The 21,072-nt window shown below is 39.0% G+C and overlaps 1 protein-coding gene across 14 annotated transcripts in view; it reads left to right on the forward strand.

The window, feature by feature from the left end:
• Nucleotides 1-20,268, forward strand: part of EBF3 (EBF transcription factor 3) — a 224,832-nt gene extending 204,564 nt beyond the window's left edge. For 5 of the 14 annotated variants that reach the window (XM_053309947.1, XM_053309948.1, XM_053309951.1 and 2 more), the window contains 6 exons: nucleotides 966-1,031; nucleotides 1,772-1,949; nucleotides 3,560-3,748; nucleotides 4,164-4,361; nucleotides 7,203-7,314; nucleotides 17,458-20,268. In XM_053309947.1, coding sequence (XP_053165922.1) covers nucleotides 966-1,031; nucleotides 1,772-1,949; nucleotides 3,560-3,748; nucleotides 4,164-4,361; nucleotides 7,203-7,314; nucleotides 17,458-17,563 — 849 coding nt within the window. In that variant the 3' untranslated portion in view covers nucleotides 17,564-20,268. The remainder of the gene's footprint in view (nucleotides 1-965; nucleotides 1,032-1,771; nucleotides 1,950-3,559; nucleotides 3,749-4,163; nucleotides 4,362-7,202; nucleotides 7,315-17,457) is intronic. The other 9 variants (XM_053309949.1, XM_053309950.1, XM_053309952.1 and 6 more) reach the window with 5 other exon arrangements.
• Nucleotides 20,269-21,072: the final 804 nt, after the last annotated feature.

Consider the following 21,072-nt stretch of genomic DNA (forward strand, 5'->3'; position numbering starts at 1 on the left):
CCATGATTGGGGTTGCATCTTCTCAAAACACACAATCCTCTTCCTCATTCAAAAAACTAAAAAATCTAAACTGAACTCCCAAGTTTTATTGCTGCTGAAGGATAAAAATTAAGATTTAAGTCTGTTTGTATTTAAAATTAACTAAACTATGGATTAATCCTCTCCAATCGTAAAACTGGAGGTAGGCATGCAGACAGGGATAAGACAAAATTCAGTGCATCCATGCCCCCAGGCACAAGTACTCAACACTCTCTGAATGTGAAGTCATTTATGAAGTCCTTTACAACATGCAGTCAAAGAGGTTAATTGAAAAATTTCTTAATGTCATTATGAAAGAACTAGATTAACCCAAGTTAATTCACTTTATTGTTCAAAATAAAGAGGAATAAGCATTGAACTCACTTGCAAATTTGGGGCATGAATTAGGGGTGAGATGTTGTCTTTAAGGACTCTGCCAGTTTAATTAAGATATGGAAAATTACTTATTGTTCTTCACCACTAAAGTGCTAGGAATTAACAGCCAAATGTGATGCCTGTGCCTTTCATATCTCTACCATGTGTTTGTTTGTTTAATACCCATAAGACTACATCATTAAACCTCAAGCACTGATTTCACTAATTCAGCACTAGAGCTACATGCTACAGCAGCAAACACCTTTTCTAGTCAGTCATAATTGAACAGCTGGATATAAAATGCATTATTATTTTTAGGCTCATATCTAACTTTGACTTGAAACCACAAACACTGGTTTTCTTCAAAACAAAATGCCTTACTATCTTTGTAATAACTCCAACTAAATATAACAATAGCATCAGGCTGCTATACTTTGTCCAGTTTATCAGGTATTCGTAAGGACAGATGCTGCAGCATGTTTGCAACACTCAGTTTGTTTGTTTCCATTGCTTTTGTTCTAACAATTTTACTTGAAGTGAAAAGTGACTTCCTCTTTCTTTTTCCTCTGTAGGAAGTATTACTTAAAAGAGCAGCTGACCTTGTCGAAGCCCTATATGGTATGCCCCACAACAACCAGGTAGGGATTGCTTAAGTGCTTTTTAAAAGTGTAGCAAATGGGTGCCTGCTAGTTCCAAACCTGATAAAATATCAACATAATCTTTCAATATACAGTATAGTTTTCCAGTCACTTTGAGGGTAGCCTGATGTGAAGCAATACTCCAAGGGAAATTCAGATACGTTTACCATTTTATTCTCAAAGCCAGTTTCCTTATCAGAAATGACAATTAGGGATACTTGCCAAAAGTATAAGCAGTCATTATGATGGGAATAACTTTGAACTTGGTCCAATATATTGGTGACTAATGCTAAATTCTAAGTAAACCTGCAAAATGGCAGATAAGTATGTGTTGTATATTGTGAACTATTGGAAATGCATTTGCTGAATCATGTAAATAAAAGAGCTGGTTTTGTTATTGTTTTTGTTTACAAATGTCACACTAGTAGAACTGCTAAACAGAATGCTGTACTGTTTATCCCCTGGATTCTCTGGCTAGCATGATGAGGAAAATTATTCAAAGTAGTCCTCTTGAAATTAAAAGGACCAGTTAGGCAATGCTACCATTAAGATTTACAGTAATATATACAATATAATACTTTGCTAAATAAAAAAGGGCTTAACTCCCACTAAGAATAGATATCTGCTATAACCTTAGGTTAACTTGTACCACATTTTATTACTTGATTCCAATTAGTATATGTGGTGGCACAAGCAAATTATTTTACATGGTAGAAATTAATTCTTTCACAATTTTGTAGGAAATAATCCTGAAACGAGCAGCGGATATTGCAGAAGCATTATACAGTGTGCCACGCAATCACAATCAGATTCCTACACTTGCCAATACTCCAGCTCATACTGGTATGATGGGAGTAAACTCATTTAGCAGCCAACTAGCAGTTAATGTTTCAGAAACATCACAAGCTAATGACCAAGGTATGTGAAGTTTTAAGAACCATGTATTCAAGATGTTGAATGTACTTAAATTTTATCACTGTTTTCCTAAGGCTGCCATGTAGAAAGAAGTCAGGTCTCCTATACCTTTAAGAGATGCAGAGAAGAGGGAATTTCAGCAGGTACAGCTTTTCTTTCACCTGCATGACAAACTGTGTATCTGATGAAAAATTCCCAGTTCTGTCCATCTACCAGACCTGTCCTCTTTTCCATATAGCGGTCCTATGTGTTCCATCTTCTTTTTTCTCCAGCAGTCATTCATTTAGTTATCTAATGGTGTGCTGATTATAATTGTGACCCCTGGAATATTTTTGCGGTATCATACAGTATTTCCATTGGAAATATTTAGTAAAAATGCAGAAAAATTTACTAATATTGTGAAAATATACGAATATTGTGAAAATACACTAATACTAATATTGTGAATTAATATTGTAATTATGAAATTGGAAAGTCAATGGTCTCAACATGGGACTCTGACATAGGTGCACCTTGGTTTTTTGTCTCATTTGCAGTTCACTGCTCAGAGCCCCTACCAGTCAAACTACACATGCCACCTTGCAGGGTTGGGGGAGGTTATTACATGATGCTTGATCAGAAAGGCAAAGAAAAATCATATATGAACATGGAGTGAGTTTGTGGATCACAGCAAACATGCCTGGAAACTGAATTATTGACTATGTTTGTCAAATTGTATATAGGCAGTAGCAACAAATAATAGAATTGGGTTACTTAGTTATTGTAAAATACAATGGCTGAATGAAAGACAAAAGTAGATGCTAATGAATGTGGTGAAACATTTATTAAATATGCATTCATATATGTAATTGTAATGTAACCAAGAAAGCAATTGATCATACAAGAATAAGAAAATAATTGATCTTACAAGAATAAACATATTAGCTCTGATCTAGAGCTAGTTGTGCCTGTCTTGTTAAAATCAATAGTACAAGTTAGTTGTTACTAACTTTCTCTGGATCAAGGCTACTATATTCTTCTCTTGCTATTGTCCCACACTTCTTTTTACTAAGTATGTGTAACTATTACACTAGTTTGTGTCATGTTGCTATCATAAAACCACTCTTTAAATTGGAGCAAGGCTGGTTTTCACCGAAGTATGCACCAGGGAGCACTTACTTATATTTAGTATAAAAATATAAATCATAAAAATGAAAATAAAAAATCCAGCCTTTTAAAATTAATTCACAGCAGCAAACAAATTATCCCCCCCCCACCTCTTGCCATCTCTGACACATCTGAAGTCCAGAAAATGCTATTAGTCCTGTTGATAATTACTACTAAAGACAAATGTGAAAGAACCTGACACAATTGAATCAAAGGGAGCAGATGTTGGCCATCTCTGCTTGGAGCAGAGGCAACACGTAGCACGAGCACTCACAAATGATTTAAGTACAGTTGGTGTGATAAGGTTATCTTGAACTGCAAAGAGACAATAGGGTAGCAGCAGACAACTTAGGCCCAAACTGTGCCATCAATTAAAAGTGCGTAATGTATGATGATGCAGCAGGTAAACCCTTGACCCCGCTAAATAATGACAATTTTCTTGGGATGGGTTTCCCCCCCTAACACAGTAGGTTACAGTCGCAACACAAGCAGTGTTTCTCCGCGAGGATACGTTCCAAGCAGTACTCCTCAGCAGTCCAATTACAACACAGTGAGCAATAGCATGAATGGATATGGCAATGCCGGCATGCCCAACCTTGGCGTACCTGGTTCCCCTGGATTTCTTAATGGCTCTTCAGCTAACTCCCCTTACGGCAGTAAGTGTCTGTTTCTGGTAAATGTTTTCACTACATAGATTCCTATCTGTTACAAAAATATTTACTTTGTTTTGATTTTCTACAATGTGAGCTACTGGATAAAAGGAGGGGTGACTCTGGAGGCTGGACATTAAAAAAAAAAAAAAGAACATGGCAAATATATTGGTATATGCCGTACAATAATCTTGGTTAAAATAAAAACAAAAACCAGATTGGACTGCACAATTTGCAACAAAAGTCCAACACAAAAGAGTTTGCCTGTTATCCAGAGCGTGGCAAGCCAACGCATTTTGTTTTTTCATATCCCCCCCCCCACTATTATAAGAGGCAAGGCCCTATAAATCTCTTTTTCTCCCCTCCATGTTTGCCATAAAAATCCACAATATGAGTCCTGATTATTTTTGCTTTATTGCAGTAGTGCCGTCAAGCCCTACCATGGCAGCCTCTTCGGTCACCCTCCCTTCAAACTGTAGCAGTACACACGGCATTTTCTCATTCTCACCTGCCAATGTCATCTCTGCAGTGAAACAAAAGAGCGCCTTTGCTCCTGTTGTCAGGCCCCAAGCTTCTCCTCCACCATCTTGCACCAGTGCAAATGGAAATGGACTTCAAGGTGAGCTGGATCTCTGTATCATTTTTTTGTGTAATTGCAGGCTTTTTCAGACAAACACTAGAACCTTAAAATTTTGAATCTTTAAAAAATAGTATTTCATCACTGGCAAGTATTTAAAAAACAACAACACACCCAGACCTCAAAAACAAGATGCTTAGATTTTTTTAAAAATGGCTTTACATTGCAGATTCAGAAATTTGATAGTAAATTTAGTAACACAGTACATAGCCTACCATATGCTGGTTTCAGTTTAGGGCTTGCTTTAGAAGAATGCAGTTTTCCCTAACATTTCCCCTTATCGTTTCATGCATTAATTTTTAAATTAAACACACAATGCTGAATGTTTCTCACAGATCAGATGTGCTTCTTGTGCTTCTTTATATATTTTCTGCATGCATTTTTGATAGACATATTTTAAGCAGCAGCATTTCAAAATGTGCTGTATTTTTTACTCATGTCATTATTTAAAACTTGATACATCTTATAAAATGTTTGAAGCTGTTGTTCAGTGTTGCTATTATTCACCCTGAGATCCATAAGTAGGTTGTTTTGTGCTCTTATTGGAGTTTATTCCAGTTAAACTGCCAATAAAATAAATAAATTAGGTTAAATAACTATAAAATAGCTTGTAGAATTTACATAGTCACTTGCAGTCATTGATACAAAGTGTGACAATTTATAGAGGCAAGAAAAACAACTTCAAAGAATTTTATTAAAGAGATTGCTTTTCATTTTTTAAAAAAATCACTACTATCCATTTTTCAAATGAAGGGACAAAGCTTTTCTCAAGTTTATCAGCCTAAACTTCAACCAACTTAAATCAAAAATAACTCTAAGCACTTTTCATTACATAGCTTTCGTGGAATGGAGCTGACCTAGTATTAAAGTCTTTAAAAGTAACAGAAAAAAACAAAGAAGCTATTCACATGACCAGGAGAAATCGGGCTAAGGGAACTTAGCCCGATTTCTCCTGCTTGTCTGCTGCCACGAAAGCCACGTGGCTCCCAGCAGCAAACCACCTAAATTACCCCTCCTTTTAAATGAGGTTAGTGGAGGCACAGATCGCGAGAAGAGCTTCAAAGTCTTACATCACAAAAGCACGTATTCCCATTGTAGACTCTTTACTGTACAGCAGAATATCACCATTATATATTTTATTATGTATATACACAACCCAGATGCTTTCAAACATTAAACACACTTGAAACACCTAAAAATATCAAATAAATATTATTGGTAAAAATGGGAAATGACTTGAGATCACTCTAATTCTTATCGTTAAAGATGCTATCCCTAAGGGATTTTTATTTCAATTAATTTTAAAACACCACATGATAGAAATCTACAAGCTGCTCTGATTACCATTTTGTTGACTAGACAAAATTTTCTGGTATTTACACCAAGAAGTTTTGCCTATTTAACTTGCAATGCTGGTATTATCCATTGTCCAAAAATGCTAGTGCAACAGTTAGTATGCTATATTTCTTGTTAAAAGCATTCTAACCCTAACCGGCTACTGCCAGTCAAGATGGGACCACTGGTCTCATTCAATATAAGCTCTTCAGAGTGCTGGTATCAGACCATTAAAGTATTAGGGAATGTTGAGAGCCAGAGCTTTCTATTTTGAAAATTCTGATCTTTGTAAACGCTTAAACATTGTGTGTATTCTTAGCAATTCCTAGGTTTACTCATTAAGCTCATCTGTTAATTACTTAAACATACCTTAAAGCCTCTGAATTAGAGTATTTTAACTTTATAAATGAAATATGCAATTAAGAAACTAACTTTTTAAAGATAACTCTGAATAACAGATTAATTAATAACAGATTTTAGAGTTCTGAATAACTCTGAAATCACTGAAGTTTATGCTTGAAGGTCCTGCAGAACTTTAGTTTGAAAGCGAAAACATTGTACATGAAGCAAGGTTAAAGAAAACATTATCAAAGTACATTCCTGAGCAGAGTGGGTGCTTCAAGGTAATAATAATAGCATTTCCAGCTCCACTTTGGAATTGAGACGTGTGCTTGGGAATGGTAGATCTTAGAATTTGATCAGTTTGTGGGGTGAGTGGGGTGGGCGTGGAGAGTACACAATATTTTCTGATTCACATTGAGCTTTCCCAAAAGCAAATTAGACTAGGGATGTGCTTGGCACCATTCAGCACTCCATTATAGGAGCGCCAAACCTGTTCCAGCAACCAGCATTCAAACCTGTTCGGAGGGGGTGGGGGAAGGTGCTGCTTACTTGCTAGGCCCTCCCCACTGCTTTCCCCCCACCGGCGCTCTTCCAAAAAGCGGACGAGCAGGGCTGCAGCATGCTTCCTTGCAGCTGGTATCAGAGTCACCACACAAATGGTCAATGAGCATATGCACAGCATGTACACACACATGCATCTGCCATTTGTGTGGAAACGCTGATCCCGGCTGCAAGGAGGCATGCTGCAGCCTGCATACCTGCTTTTTGGAAGAGTGCTGGCAGGGGAAAAGCAGAGGGGTGAGGGCTGGCAGGTAGGCAGTGCCTTCCCTGCCCCTTAAAGCAACTCCCCCCACCCTCCCGGGAGTACACGGAACCGGTTCCATGCACATCCCTAAATCAGACCTCTTACAACCCAGACATCTGCCACTCCTCCTCCTCCTCCTCCTTCCAGCCTTCTCTTTTGCAGAGAATTTTTTTTCTATGCATGACTCTTTGGAAATGGACTGCTACCCCAGCCCCTTCTTCCTTTCTCTTGGCTGTAGGATAAAACTTAAAACTGATTTAGGAATGTTGTGTAGATATTCTAAAGATATTCTAATGCCATTCTAAAGGGAACCATCACCACTTGCCCTCTCTCCTTTGTAGAGATCTGTGGACAAGATCTTATGGAGGGCTGTGGGGATTGGAACATCACATGGATCTCTGGCCGCCCCAAGGTGGTGCTAGAGAGTCCAGAACAGAGGTGCTTGTATGAAGGGTAGGTAAATCAAATTGACCAGGGAGCCAGGTTATCCTTATAGGGATTGGCTCTGGACTCCTATTCAAGGAATTCAAAATACGTATGTTTTGGGAAGTTGGGCATCTTCCGCTTTCTCCGCCATCTTACCACTGATCTCATGGAAATGGGTGAGGTAATTATGAGCATATTAGTTTGTAAACCTCCTCCCAATAAATATCTCTGACTGTCTTAGTATGAGTGGACTTTGTCCTTTTCATGTAATTACTTTATTTTATTTTATAAATTTGTATACCACCCACTACTGAAATCTCTTGGCAGTTTTGCAAATATTACCACAAATTCTCCAAAGGAGAAGCTTTAGCATACCCAGTATTCCTTACTTTGGGCGCCTCACTTATTGGTACCTCACTGCACACTTAATTGCTGGAATGAATCACACCAAGCCCTCCCTAATGCCGCCTGCCATTATGGCTTTTCCTGGCATGGCTGAAATTATTAGCATGAGCCTTATGAGTTTTTCTTCACAAGTGGCAATTTGTGTGAAAAGGTATCCACCAACCATGCTTCAGGATAATGTGTGAAGTATGCCTAGTAGAGCACAAACAAGAATTCTTGGATGATTTTTATAAGGATTGCTGAAAAAAGGAAAAGGTCCAGTTGGTTTTGAAGTTGAGAATGAAAGTGTAGCACTCCCAAAGGAACATCTCAACTATGCTTGTTATACATATTTTCCTGTGTACAGACCTCTTATTCTTATTAAGACTGAGGCAGCACTTTCCACAATGCTGGGAAAGCAAATTGTCTATACGGTACTGAACTAATCAGGTCAGATGTTTTCTGAAAAAGAGCAAAGTTGGTTCAAACATGCATAATAAGATGATATGTTTCTCACAAGGGGAATTGTACCACCCCAAGATTCATGTGGGAAGGCATTTACTTGCAGTCCCACATGAAAATCACCACCGTATCAAAAATGTACCTTATCAGAAAGAAAGTTTGGCCCACCTTATTCTCTCTGGTATTGAACATCTTGGCATGAAAGCAGCTGCCACACATGGACATTTTAAGTACAAAATTAAGATGGTATAGTCCCCATGTGAGTAATGTACCACCTTATTATGATTGAATTTTATTGTATTTTATTTAGTCAGAGTTGCTTCCTGAATTGAGTTATTTTATATTTATAAGCTGCTGGCTGGTAATCTAGAACTTAATTAATCAAATTTGCAGAAGGCACTGTAACCTACACATCTCTAGAAGGTTTATATTAGAATTACAGAATCTAACAAAATAGGGATAAGATTATTTTTAAAATGTTATAAAATAGATGTGTGAAACTTTTGCTCTTAAACTGTTTAGTCACTTTGATAATTCCACCTTTAATATCTCTCATGAGAGTAGCTTCAGGGACAAACCAGAAATTTATATGATAGTAAAGCAAGTACATGATTTGCCTGGGTGTGTGAAAGAAATACAGTGAGCAGGACATCTTGAGAAGAGAAAATAGGATTTCACCTTATGGGCCCCAAAAGTATACTAGTTGGGTTCCACCTACATTTTCTTCTTTTAGAGAGTATAATTTGTTAGATAGTGTGAGGATGTTTGAAGGCCCTTGATGCTAGTTTTGATAGTCCTTAGTGAATATCAAAACTTGTTTCATTCTACTTGAACTCATTTTTAACAAAAAATTGTTTTGTTTTGTTTTGAACTTCTGTATTCAAAAGGTGTAAAGATAGGCTTATAGGGTAGAGATATTCTATACATTTTCTCAATAATTAATATCTCTATATTAAAGGAAAGTGAAGAAAATGCAATTACTATTCGACATCAGGGTTCTGTTAATGCTGATCTCCTTCTAGATAGTTTCTCAAGTTTGAAGGTTTTCCCCAATATATTGAACTCTATTACAGAATCCGAGGCACTTTTTCCCCTGGACTTCCGGGTAAAAATCCAGGGCCTCCACACCTCCTGGGAGCCCCCAAATCTTCTTTAGTTTGTCTCAGATGGTGTGATTGCTGCTCTGCTGGGGATCGTGGCTCTGTGCTGTGCCAGGTGGCCAAGTGTGATTTTGGCCTGTGTGGGGCAGCCGAGCATGACCTCTGCTTTAGAGACAGAGGGGGGAAATAAATATGTGGGATGGTGATATGTTAAGTTGCATTGTTGAAATATTTCTGCTAAAATTCCTGTTTTCTATTACATTCTTGTGAGTTCAGTTGCTGCTTGTCCCCTCAAGATCCCACGTGTTAAAAATACTGTGTGTGTGTGTGTGTGTGTGTGTGTGTGTGTGTGTGTGTGTGTATAGGGGGATGGATGGAATAAGTGAAAGAAACAATTATTTAAATAATTGTTTGTCGAGCCCAGGTTAGCCCGCTAACTTGGGCTTAGGGGAGGGCTCTGTAAGTGGGTAACCCGCTTGAGAGCAACCGGGCTCGCCTGTGAGCCCGGTGGTTCTCACAGTCACCAGAAAGTGGGGTAGGCTCCCTTAGCCCACTTTTTGGTGATCGTGAGAATCAACTCATAATCTCTTATCGATTTATGCACAATGTTTTTCAATGAAGTCGGTTCTAGCACCAAGTTGTGTGGAATCAAGTGATACATGTGAAGCAGCCCAAGGATTATGCCCTAAGCAAAACTTCAACCCAGGCAAATGCTGGCACTATTAGAATGGTTAGCAAATGTCACCATACCCTGTTTAACTGTTTTTGCGATGTCATCTTAAAAACAAATTAGCAAGCCACGTGAACTGTCAAACTAGCAAGCCAGCTTATTTTCCCAGGGATGCTGCTCCTTTGATGGCATCATTCCTGACCTCATCACCTCATTCCTCACAGAAGGAAAAAGGAGGGTCAACATAACTATTTGAGAATTCTGCTTCAGCAACAATTACCAGCGTCCCAGCTCAAAGTAACGACAGTCATCCCTCGCCAACCACAGGTTTCCCAAATGTGGATTTGAGTATCTGCAACTGGGAAATTGTGACCAGTCTTGCCAACTGCAACCTGAGTATCTGCGGTTTGGAGAGATTTTTTGGCAGTTTGGGGGGAATTTCCATGGTTCAGGGGTTCATTTCCGGGGGGGTTGGGGGCAATTTGGGGGGGCTCAGGGGTGATTTCTGGAGGTCAGGGGGTCATTTTTGGAGATTATAGGGTCATTTCTGGGGGTCAAGGGGTGATGTTTGGGGACCAGTGGCAATTTTTACTAATTTTGACTGTATTTGTGGTCCTTTCACAACTGCTGTTCCCCTAACCCCATTTGCAATGCCTGTCAACCTATTGCTTGTCAACCGCGGGTTCACCAACTGCGAGGTTTTCTGGAACCCTTGCAGTTGGCAAGGGATGACTGTACAATTAAAAGCACATTGGAGTTATTAAGCTGGCAAGACTTGAATTGTATGAACTTATTGTTTCCATTTCCTTCCAACAAAAAGAATTGGTACAGTGGCATATAGAGACTCTCCGGCAGCCTAAAACCCTGGCAGATAGTCTTTACCACCACCACCACCTCCGCCCACATACACACCCACCCCTATGCTGAACTGCAAATAAAGTGCACTGCATCAGAGTGGTAGACTAGGCAAACTGAGGTAAGATTCTTCAGTGGTAAATACTAGTAATGGACACTATTAACTATCTCTTAGTGAGTCATGTGGTGCAATTTATTAGCTTGTCTATTACATAACAGCATTGCAAACCATTATTAAGGGTGTAGTCACCCGCAAAGTAGTCCAGTCCCTCTCTCTCTCCTCCAGTCCTTTTCCTGCACTTAGATCCAGGAGCTTAGGATAAGCAATGGCAGAGATTAATCCCTGTGCTTATTCTTCCTCTTCAGCAGGGAGATGAGCACAGGACCAGCTCTCTGTTACTGCTGCCAGGTCCACTGGATCTAGAAACCAGGTGATGATGGAGAGGAACATACCAGGCTGCTCACAACTCAGTCTTTATCATCTTTAAAGGGCTAATTGCCCTTAAGAAAGAAGGGAGACAGACAGCCTATATAGCAGCCAGTCATACCATGTCCTTCAAAACACATATGCATTGGCTCAGTGCTCAGTGTTTTAAACACAGGAAATGCTTGGTTTCCCCTTCTTATGGCCTTAGTCTACTAAGCCTTTAAGTTAGGGAAAGAGCCAAGCATGGATGTGTCCCAGTGAATAGTTAGATGTACATCAGGGGGCAATTGTTATTCAACTGCAAATGAACATGTGACCTGCACATGACAAGGCTAGGGTAACTCAGTAAATTCTTTTTGTAGACAATGAAAAGCAGGTGTTCTGTGCATCATCTCTCCTCAGCTAACAGCTGGGGTAAATAGCAGGGCTAGGTGGTGCTGCCCAACCAGGATCAGGTCTGATTCCAGCAGTTCTCACGTGCAACCTAACCCAGGCTGGGCATCCCTAGCTCGGTTAGGCTGCCCGTGAGGACAGCCTTGTTAGCTATCCTCCTCAAACTAAGCTCCAGGCCCATTTCATAAAGCTGTTTTCAAATGTACAAGCCTTTGAGCTTCCTTGCAATGTGATAATAAAGTTTGATTCATAGCCTTTAAATTTCCCTCAATATATTTTCTCAGCAGCATAAACAAGGAATTGATCACTTTTTTCTAGTATTGTACTATTAGTTTTACCTATAATGTATGAAACTAAATTCCTTCCAAAACAAGGTTTTACTACAAAACAAATGTTAATAGTAAGGATTATGAAAGAAAATTGCTACCAAATATGTTGAAAAACACCAAATCTATTTCTTCATATTTAATCAGAAATTAAACTGTGGGAAGGAAGCATGTTTCATTACCTATAGCTGAAAAACAAGCTTCAAATACTTTTAACTTTTTAAATATTTAGCAGTATAATGTTAGGTATGTAGTTCAGTATAAAATGAAAGTTCTATGCTTAAAGAACATTGTCTTTCATGGTGCTCAAAGGCTTGTATATTTGAGAACAGCTTTATGAAATGGGCCTGGAGCTTAGATTGAGGAGGATAGCTAACAAGGCTGTCCTCATGCGCAGCCTAACCAAGCTAGGGATGCCCAGCCTGGGTTAGGTTGCGCGTGAGAACTGCTGGAATTGGACCTGATTCTGGTCCGGCAGGACCACCTAGCCCTGCTATTTACCCCAGCTGTTAGCCGAGGTTAAGGGGTAATCGCTCCCTTACCCCACCGGGTACTTGCTCGTGTGTGAGGATGGGCTGCTTCCAGCCCAGCCACACACACAGACAGACATCTAGAGTGTCTGTCTCTTGGGGGAATCTCCCAATGCAGCATGTGTGTTGCACACTGCTTTGTGGGATTCACGGAGGCTGGGACAACAAGTCTTAGCCTCAGATATAATCTGCCCTGCTCTGTGCTGCATGGAGCAGTGCTGACCATGTGGGAGCATGGAGGGTGCTCCCACCAACAAAACAACGATCTTTGGGGTGGGGGGGTGGGAGGCAAGGTTTACGAAGCCTTCCCCACTACCCGCTTGGTAGGTCATGTGAATGGCCCTAACCTGTGGTTGGTGATCCTGGGGTGGAATAGAGATCCATCCTTTTTTCCTGTTCACATGTAGGAAGTACTCTGTACAGAAGACAGTATTTAGAGCTTGTGGACTGTACTGGGAAAACCAGGGAAGGTTCAGTGGCATGGATGGGGATTGGAAGCAATAAGATCCCCTTCCCATGTCACCTTCCTGGCCTTGGAGGTAATGTCAGAAGCACAGTGAAGGGTGACATTAGAAGCCTTGGGCCTCCTGTGAGGAGCCCATGCTGTGACGACTCCTCACACCAGCATTGCCCCATTTCCAAGAAGGCACGAATCACCAGGAGCATGATTTAGTTATGAATATGGAATCATTATCTCTCATTATCTCTCTCACTCCGAGGAGCCACCAGGGAGGGGGTTGAACATGGGCCCCCTTCCCTCTAGCTACGCCCCTGGCTCAGGGGCTACATTTCACACACTCTCCTGCTTCGAGGACTTCACAACTTCAAAGGCTATGTGGCCTTGGGGGCAGGAAGTCCAAGAAAGAGCCACGAGCCTCTGGGTTGGCCATGAAGGACAGGTATCAGCACTGACATGATGCCTGTTTCTGAATCAGGGTGTGTCACCCTTCAGGCTAGGGAAGGACAAGTCTGTCCAACCCTCGCATAGGCTAGTCCCCGCACTGCCTCGGGGTGGATTTTTCCTTGCTGAAATACAATTTGAGTTAATTAATAAAGTTTGGTTTCATGTGTACTTCTTGGGGTGCCATGCTGGTGGGTGTGGGACAATGTGTGATTGCATATGGGATGAGGAGCATATGGTTGTGTGAATGCATTGAAGACTGGAAGCATGTTTGGAAAATTGCTTAATGATTGTTGTGCTTCGAACACGTTTTCCTTGGGGTTTTTGCATATCACATTTGTGTCCTTTCTCTTTCCATGATGCTAAGGATGGCTTGTATGTTTGTTTTTCATTTTAGCCTATATGTTTATCATTTTAGCCTTGTTTTTCATTTTAGCCCTGTAAAGTAGGCTATGCTGAAAGATAGTAGCTGGCCAAGTTAATCTAGGGAGCTCCTTGTCTGAGCAAGGAATTGACTTGTGTTTCCTCAGTTCAAGTCCCAACACTTTAGCCATTACCATGCTGGGCAGCCACTAGCACATTAAAAGGAGCAATAAGCTCATGTATTTGATAGCATTGGTATATTACACGTTCTAGACTGTTTTAATAGTGAATAGGTTAAAGCAGAAAACTGAAAACATATTCATTTTGTGTGTAACTATTTTACCTGCAATCCAGGAAAGTTAAAATTGGCTGAGGGTTACATTCACCACTGTTGGCCCTAGTTTAACAAAATAGTTGCTAGTACCAAATGGTAATAGTAATATTAGTATTTATTGCTGTCAATTAATGGCAGAGAGTTTGCTGCTACAGCAAATAGCCAAGACCCCGCTCCATCCCTTGCCAATGAGCTCTGATTACCACAAGGGAACATTTACTGGCCGAAGATTGTGAGCTGCACATCACTGTGCCCCACCATTTGGCGCTGTTTCTCCCAGCCCTGATGGCAGCATCGTGCAGGAGCTTACTCTACTGGATCTGTGCCATATTGGGGGAATTCACAGCTGGCAAGAACTGGCTGCTATCCAAGCAATGGCACATAGGGGTCGGAATGCAAGAGCGTCTGGCTGTTATGCTCCATCTGTAAATCTGTGACTAATCTTTCCATATAAACAAAGGCATGTTCCAAACTTTCACGTACATGACTTGCCTAACCTCATCAGTTACATCTAAGACTAGCAATATTCCTCATGGAAACTGATGATAAAACCAATTGTTGCTTTTATAAAAGCAATTATTTTTATAGGCCATTTTCAGCCAATATAGTATTTTTAATTATATAACCAATATTTCACAGAAAACAAATTGCCACATGTCATCAACCTAACTACTGGAATATATGTGGAAAGGCGGACAGCTTGTGTATGCTCTTCTCCCTCTGAACCAAAGTTCAGGGTAAGACTAGTGAATCCAAACCAAATACAGCAGCACCATTCATGGAGTGACTTCTCAGTGCAGACACTCAGTCCCCATCAAACCATCAGCTTTTCTATACTGGTTGTGGGAGTGAAAAATCCATGAATGATGCTACCACTCCCACATGAATCTGTGCATCAGGATATAAGCCCTTGTCATTTTAAGATCAGTGAGCAGTGAGAGCCTGCATGTATAAGGGGTATTGAATCGCCCTTTATGACGCATTGTTTATGTAATGTTACAATATGAGTGACCAATCAGCTACATTGGTGCCACAATTGACACAGGCAGTGTGGGTTTGTGGAGGAGCATGAAGTTCATGGGTCTGGCTATGGAAACCCTGCCTGTTTCTCCTTTGCTAAGCTCTTGCCTCATGATTCAGCAGACTAAAGGAAAATCTCTTGCAGGCAGAGACAGATGCTGAATATGTAGAATAGTTTGCATTAGAATAGGATTGCCCAACTTTGGCCCTCCATCTGGTTTTGTACTACAACCACAATCATCCCCAGTAGTCCAATATCTGCAGTAAGTACAGGCCAACATCTGCAGGAGGGCTGAAGTTATGCAGCCTTCCATAAGAATGGTAATGATTTGCCATTGATTTGCCATGTAGCACATTTGCAAAACATGTACCATCTATGTTGTCTTCCATTGTTACAACAAGATCTTTATCTTTAAAAAGAAAGTTGAGGTGGGGGGAAGTTTGATTTATTTTTAAACAGCTTGAGAAATACTAAATGTAATGGTAAATCTGCTTTCAAATTGTATTGAGCAAAGCTGTACACAGCTCAGGTATTTTACACCACTCCTTTAAGCACATGGATAGTCACGCAAAGAGATTGTATTACATAAGAAATGTGTACGTACAACAAGCTTTCAGAAAAACTGTAACAGCAAATCTGAGATAAATTGATATTTTTTGAAATTAATGAACTGGGAAATTGAAGTTCGCATCACTACATCAAAAATGTATTAATGTTCCCTGTACATAAATTAATGAGAAACATCAACATGACAAAATTTAAACACCATAAGGTTAAAACAATCCAAATTATATTCCTGCCAAGGAGTTAACTAGAACATAATGACAAAATTTAGCTTGTCTGAGCCTAACAAGCCCAATCCTTTCCCCTTTTGTAGCACTTGTTCTGCTATAGCTTTACACTGTCCCATATGAGGGAAACGGAGCAAAGCTAGACAGCTCTGTCCTGCTTGGCTCTAAAAACAGGGGGAATCTCCCTGTTACAGGCTCTTTACTAGAACAAGCATGAGTAGTTGTGGGTCCCTTCTTAGGATGGTGCATGATGGGCCAACCAAAGGGCTTTGAACAGTATGCCCATATAGTCTTCTCTCCCAATGCTCAAGCAGCACGGATGGCGGCTGCTGCTTCAGTGAGGGAGGAGGGGCGGTGGGCAGGCAGGGTTGTGTCCCAGAGCAAAGGGCCTGGAATCCCTTGTGTCTCCATTGGGTACCTGGATCTTGAGTTTTATGTAGCATGCATAGAAGAGCATACGATTGGGCTCAACATTTTTTTTTTTTTAAAAAGAGCTGGCAAGTGGAAAAAATTAGTCTCATGCCTTTTTATAGTACTTTGACAGATTCTAAAACAGGTGTACTGTACTTGACTTCGATCTCAGAGAGTCACTGATATATTAAAGGCAGTATACTATTAGGATACAGTACAATTAACAAGAATGTCAAAATTGAGGCTTTCCACTTAGGCTTGGGTGCTCTGAGAGAGAGAGAAAACTAGGGTTAGTCAGATTTTCATTTAGAGAACTTGAGAAGTGTCTGTTCCTTGATTGGTGAGTGAGCCGGCCTTGTCTGACATTACCAAAAGTGACCATGTTGTTTCTCAGCTGTCAACATAGGCAGTCTCTAGGGAGTCTGGACCACTGTTTGCCATTAACAAAACGCTAAGAGAAATATCACACATGTGGGAGGCAGGATGCTTTGCACAAAAAAATGTCAGAATCCTTTTCATTTTAAGAGAGAAGTCTTTACAGACTGCCCTGTTTTCTTTAAAAAGTCCTATCTCTCTCTTTTTAAAAAAAATTAAATTTAGGCGGGGGGACCGGGACAAAAAAAAAAGCAATTTTTCAGTATTCTTCCCCTTCCTCATTGGACAACCTATTATAATAGAAGCAGATGACAAAAACAGTCTGAGAGCTACTGCATGCATACTGTGTTGTAACATTAAATGGTGAAAGGGTCCATCAACAGTCCATCCGGATCCAGAAAGCACTTATGCACATCCTAGCATGCTCAGCCTGTGATCCAGAGATTATCTTCTACATGTGGTAGCAAACATCTGCATGCATCACAGCTCATTTTCTGGTGCAATATTGTTGCATACAGAGGAAAATAGAGCTGCATCCAGAGAATCCATTTCGCATTTGGAAGGGTTAATCCAAGATATAGCTTGTGCAAGAATTTGCTTATCTGCCTGTGGAAATGCATGAGCAGTATTATTTTTCCCCCTCTCACAGCCCTCTGGATCACAGCCCAAGTGTTTTGTGAAATAGTTTTGGTGGATGTTCCTAAATGTTTTGTGGAAGTTGGTGTTGGGGAATATTCATGCATGATTATTCTTTCTTCTTCTTTGTGAGGTCAAATACATGTATATACATATATATCTATTAATACCTCTTTTTCTCTTTCTTTCAGCTATGTCTGGGCTTGTAGTCCCGCCAATGTAAATTCATTTTTGTTTACCTACTGTAACACAGAGCTTCAGAAGATGAGCTTTTTAGGGGACAAGTTTAGTATATAAGACATGCTGATGGAACCAGTATCTTCAAAATACAATCAGCAACACAATGAAATGCTACAAAAAACTTTGTTTAAAGATTTTATTTAAACTATTAAGAATCAACATGCAAACAATCGACTTCTTCATGAACAATTCCATTTTATTGACTGAACTTCTCTCATATTTTCACATTTCTTGGTCCTGAAGAATAAGGAAAAGCGATGCCTATTTTGTATAAAGTTTCTGATTACGTCTTGGCTATGTCTAGTACTTGCTATGTGTCGGGAAAAACTTTGTGGATGCACCATTTTGATTATCATGAAACACTGATGAAAACGCCTCCAAAACATTTTTCTGTACTCATAACTAGATTCACAATGGTTGTGTATCTCTATAATGTGAAATATTTTTTTGTGGTGAAAAAAGGGGGCCAAGGAGGTATGAGCCATCAAAACTGGAAAAAAAGGATGAATATATGATTTGGGATAATTTTGGGCGCTGGAGGGTGGGAGGGTTTATCATTGCTTAACTTCATCTTAATGAAATGAAACTTTGTAACTTATTGTAGTTAGAAATTGTAACTTTGATATTGAATTCTCTTGCCTTCAACAAGCACACTGACAGAGAAAAAAATGCTACTGTCTGTTGGTAAAAAAAAATATACTTCCACTGCTAGAGCTTCCTGTTAAGCAAGTGTGATCTGCAACATTTTTTCAACTTTTGCTAGCACTGTATACTATTGCATTCTTAGGCTACTGTGAAGTCTATGTTTCTTGTACCAGAAAATTGTCCTTTTGACTTCTAGATCCTTCTTCCCTAATGTGTTTTGTATGTGGTTATAAAATTGTAGACTTTTGTGATTTTGCCAAAGTTGTAGCTAAATATTTATACACTTGTCTTGAATTTTTTTCAGATCCACTTAAATATTTAGAAAAGTAAATTTTATTCCTTAAAAAGATAAGGAATAAAATAGTCATACGTTGCAACACTTTCTTTCACATAAACACTTGCAATCACCAAGGGAATTTATTTTGTAACATATCAATTATAAATATTGTATTTATCTTTGAAATTTTGTATATTGCTTTTCATCATTTTTTTCTTGTATGTATGTTTTTGTCACTTGACTGGTATTGTGATGCTGTGAAAAGCATTAAGCCAAGAACAATTGCCTTCATATGTTTCTGTTAAAATACATTTGTGTTCATTCATTTCATTTGTATTTCAAAAAGTTGTTATTTGTTTGGACTTTCCATCCTTTTGTTATTTTGAGGAAAAGCATTGTTTATTTTTATATTATTTTTAAGTTATCTGAACAAATAATTTTGAAATAAAGTTGTTTGTTGTATAGTTAAAACAAAATTGTGCCACATGGCTGTAATAAATACTAGTAGAATACGTGCATGTGATGCAGCCACAAGAAAAAAAAGATTCTCCTATTTTGTGTCTGAATTTTTGTTTCTAAATTTTCTTCCTCCGTTTTGTCTCATTTCTAGTTCCTTTTTTTAATAAAGATTGTAAGAAAAAGTCATTTTAGCTGCCACCCATGACTTTGCCACATAGCTGAACTGTGTTTACTGAAAAAATTCAGAGGCCTAAATCTTAATAAATAAATAAAACTCACTTCTGATGTTTTAATTAAAATGTTTGCCACATTAACTTCTCGGATGCCTTAAAAGTAGACTTCTTTGAAGAACGTTGTGCTGTTTTATCATGGGTTTACACCACAATTGTTAATCACTACTTCATCTGGATGAGTTATGGTGTACAAAAGCACAAACCTGGAGTGCAACCTACCAGTCGACTGCAGTTACACATCTTCTGTTCATTTCAATGAGACTCATAACAATCCCATGGAAATGACTGATGGTAGCACCACGGTAGTCCTTGGTTGATTGCATCCCTGGTGTACAGCTATGTCACTCCTTTGTGTGTCTGCTTTCTGCTGCACTCTGCATACTCTATAACTTAGCACTGTTTAACAGAGAGAAAGGCTTCGTATACAATTGAGTTCATACATGGTTTTTATAAGTTGTTTTATTTACAGAACTTTTGTTGTGTAGCAAGACCTGCAGCAATGACTGTAATTTATAAACTGGAATGACCTCTTTAATATATTGTGCCTGTTAGTGCCAATCCCTAGACTGAGAACAGCTGATTTTCCCCCTTTCTTTTTTTGCACTAAATGCTTTGTAAATGCCGCACTGCAAAACATTTTTGCAAACTGCAGCAGAATTAAAGTTCCAAGCAAAAAGGAGGGACCATGTTTTTCTTTTTAAACAAAAAAATGCACATTTTCAGGAAATGTTTATAAAAGGTTTTTAAATTGATACAATATATCACAAATAATAAATGTATTGTACATTTATTTTGTGATAGCCAATAAGGCTTAGCTAAGTGGAAAAGCCTAAGAAGTCACTTTGAAACTGAATTGCCTCAGTTTTATTTTCTATAAGTAAGGTTTTGATCTTAAAGAAAAGGTCATGCGTACATGTTAAGAAAGTTTGCAAGTTTCTTCATAATTGCAATCTGTTTGTGTTTTAGATTAACTAGTCAATGCACTCATTGCTTCATTGTCTCCAAACGGAAAACTTCACTAAATGGTAGATTTTACTGTTAAAGACCCTACAATAAGATTGTTTTATCTGTACATTTTTTCAGATATTTAACTGTATAAAAATGTTCATTTTACACAATATTTAATTAAAGTATTTCTTGTCTGTGAATTTCACTTCTGGTAATTCTTTGGGTTTGATTTTTAAAACAATGGAAGACAAGAAGTCAACAACAGCTAGAATTGTTACTTTCAAACTCTTAAGAATTTATCTTCAAGGCTTGCCAGGTGACTGATTCACATGTTCGTGTGCATCACTAGATGCCCCATTACTTGGCCTTGTGTGAATTGCTATAACTGAAAATGGTCATGGTTGAGCTGTGATAACTGTTTCATGTATGCAAGTCACCACTTGATGTTACTTTTGCACACTAATGAATATCATGTGTGAACTTGCCCTTTAATGAATGGGAACTCAGACAAGTCAAACAGTAACAATGAATTTATCCAGATAACTGCTTTTGCTGCTGGCAGTCATGCTTTTGCAGGTGACTGGCATGCTGACATTAAATGTGCTGATGCCCTAGCTGATTGTCTGTAGTACAAATGTACTAACAGGCTCAGTGCAAGAGGAAGCAGGAATGATAAGTGTTGTGCAAAACCACAATGACATCTAGAAAACAACAGTAATAATATGTAACTCTCGTGATCTACTTCTGTTTTGCTTCCCAGTTTGGGATTACTGTCACTGGAAACACCATTATCCAGAAGCCCCTTTGCTTCTTGCTTACAATGCAATCCTACATGTTTGCTCAGATGTAAGTCCCGCTGAGTACAATAGGACTTACTCCCAAATAAGTGTGCACAGGACTAAGGTCTGTCACATAAAATTTTGACATATAAAACAGTGCATTACATTTTCCTGTTTTGTCAGTGGCTCTTTATGTAACATGGCTATAAGAGTTTACAGAAACTG

This window comes from Hemicordylus capensis, chromosome 3 (genome assembly GCF_027244095.1).
Source record: "Hemicordylus capensis ecotype Gifberg chromosome 3, rHemCap1.1.pri, whole genome shotgun sequence".
Classification (NCBI taxonomy): Eukaryota; Metazoa; Chordata; class Lepidosauria; order Squamata; family Cordylidae; genus Hemicordylus; species Hemicordylus capensis.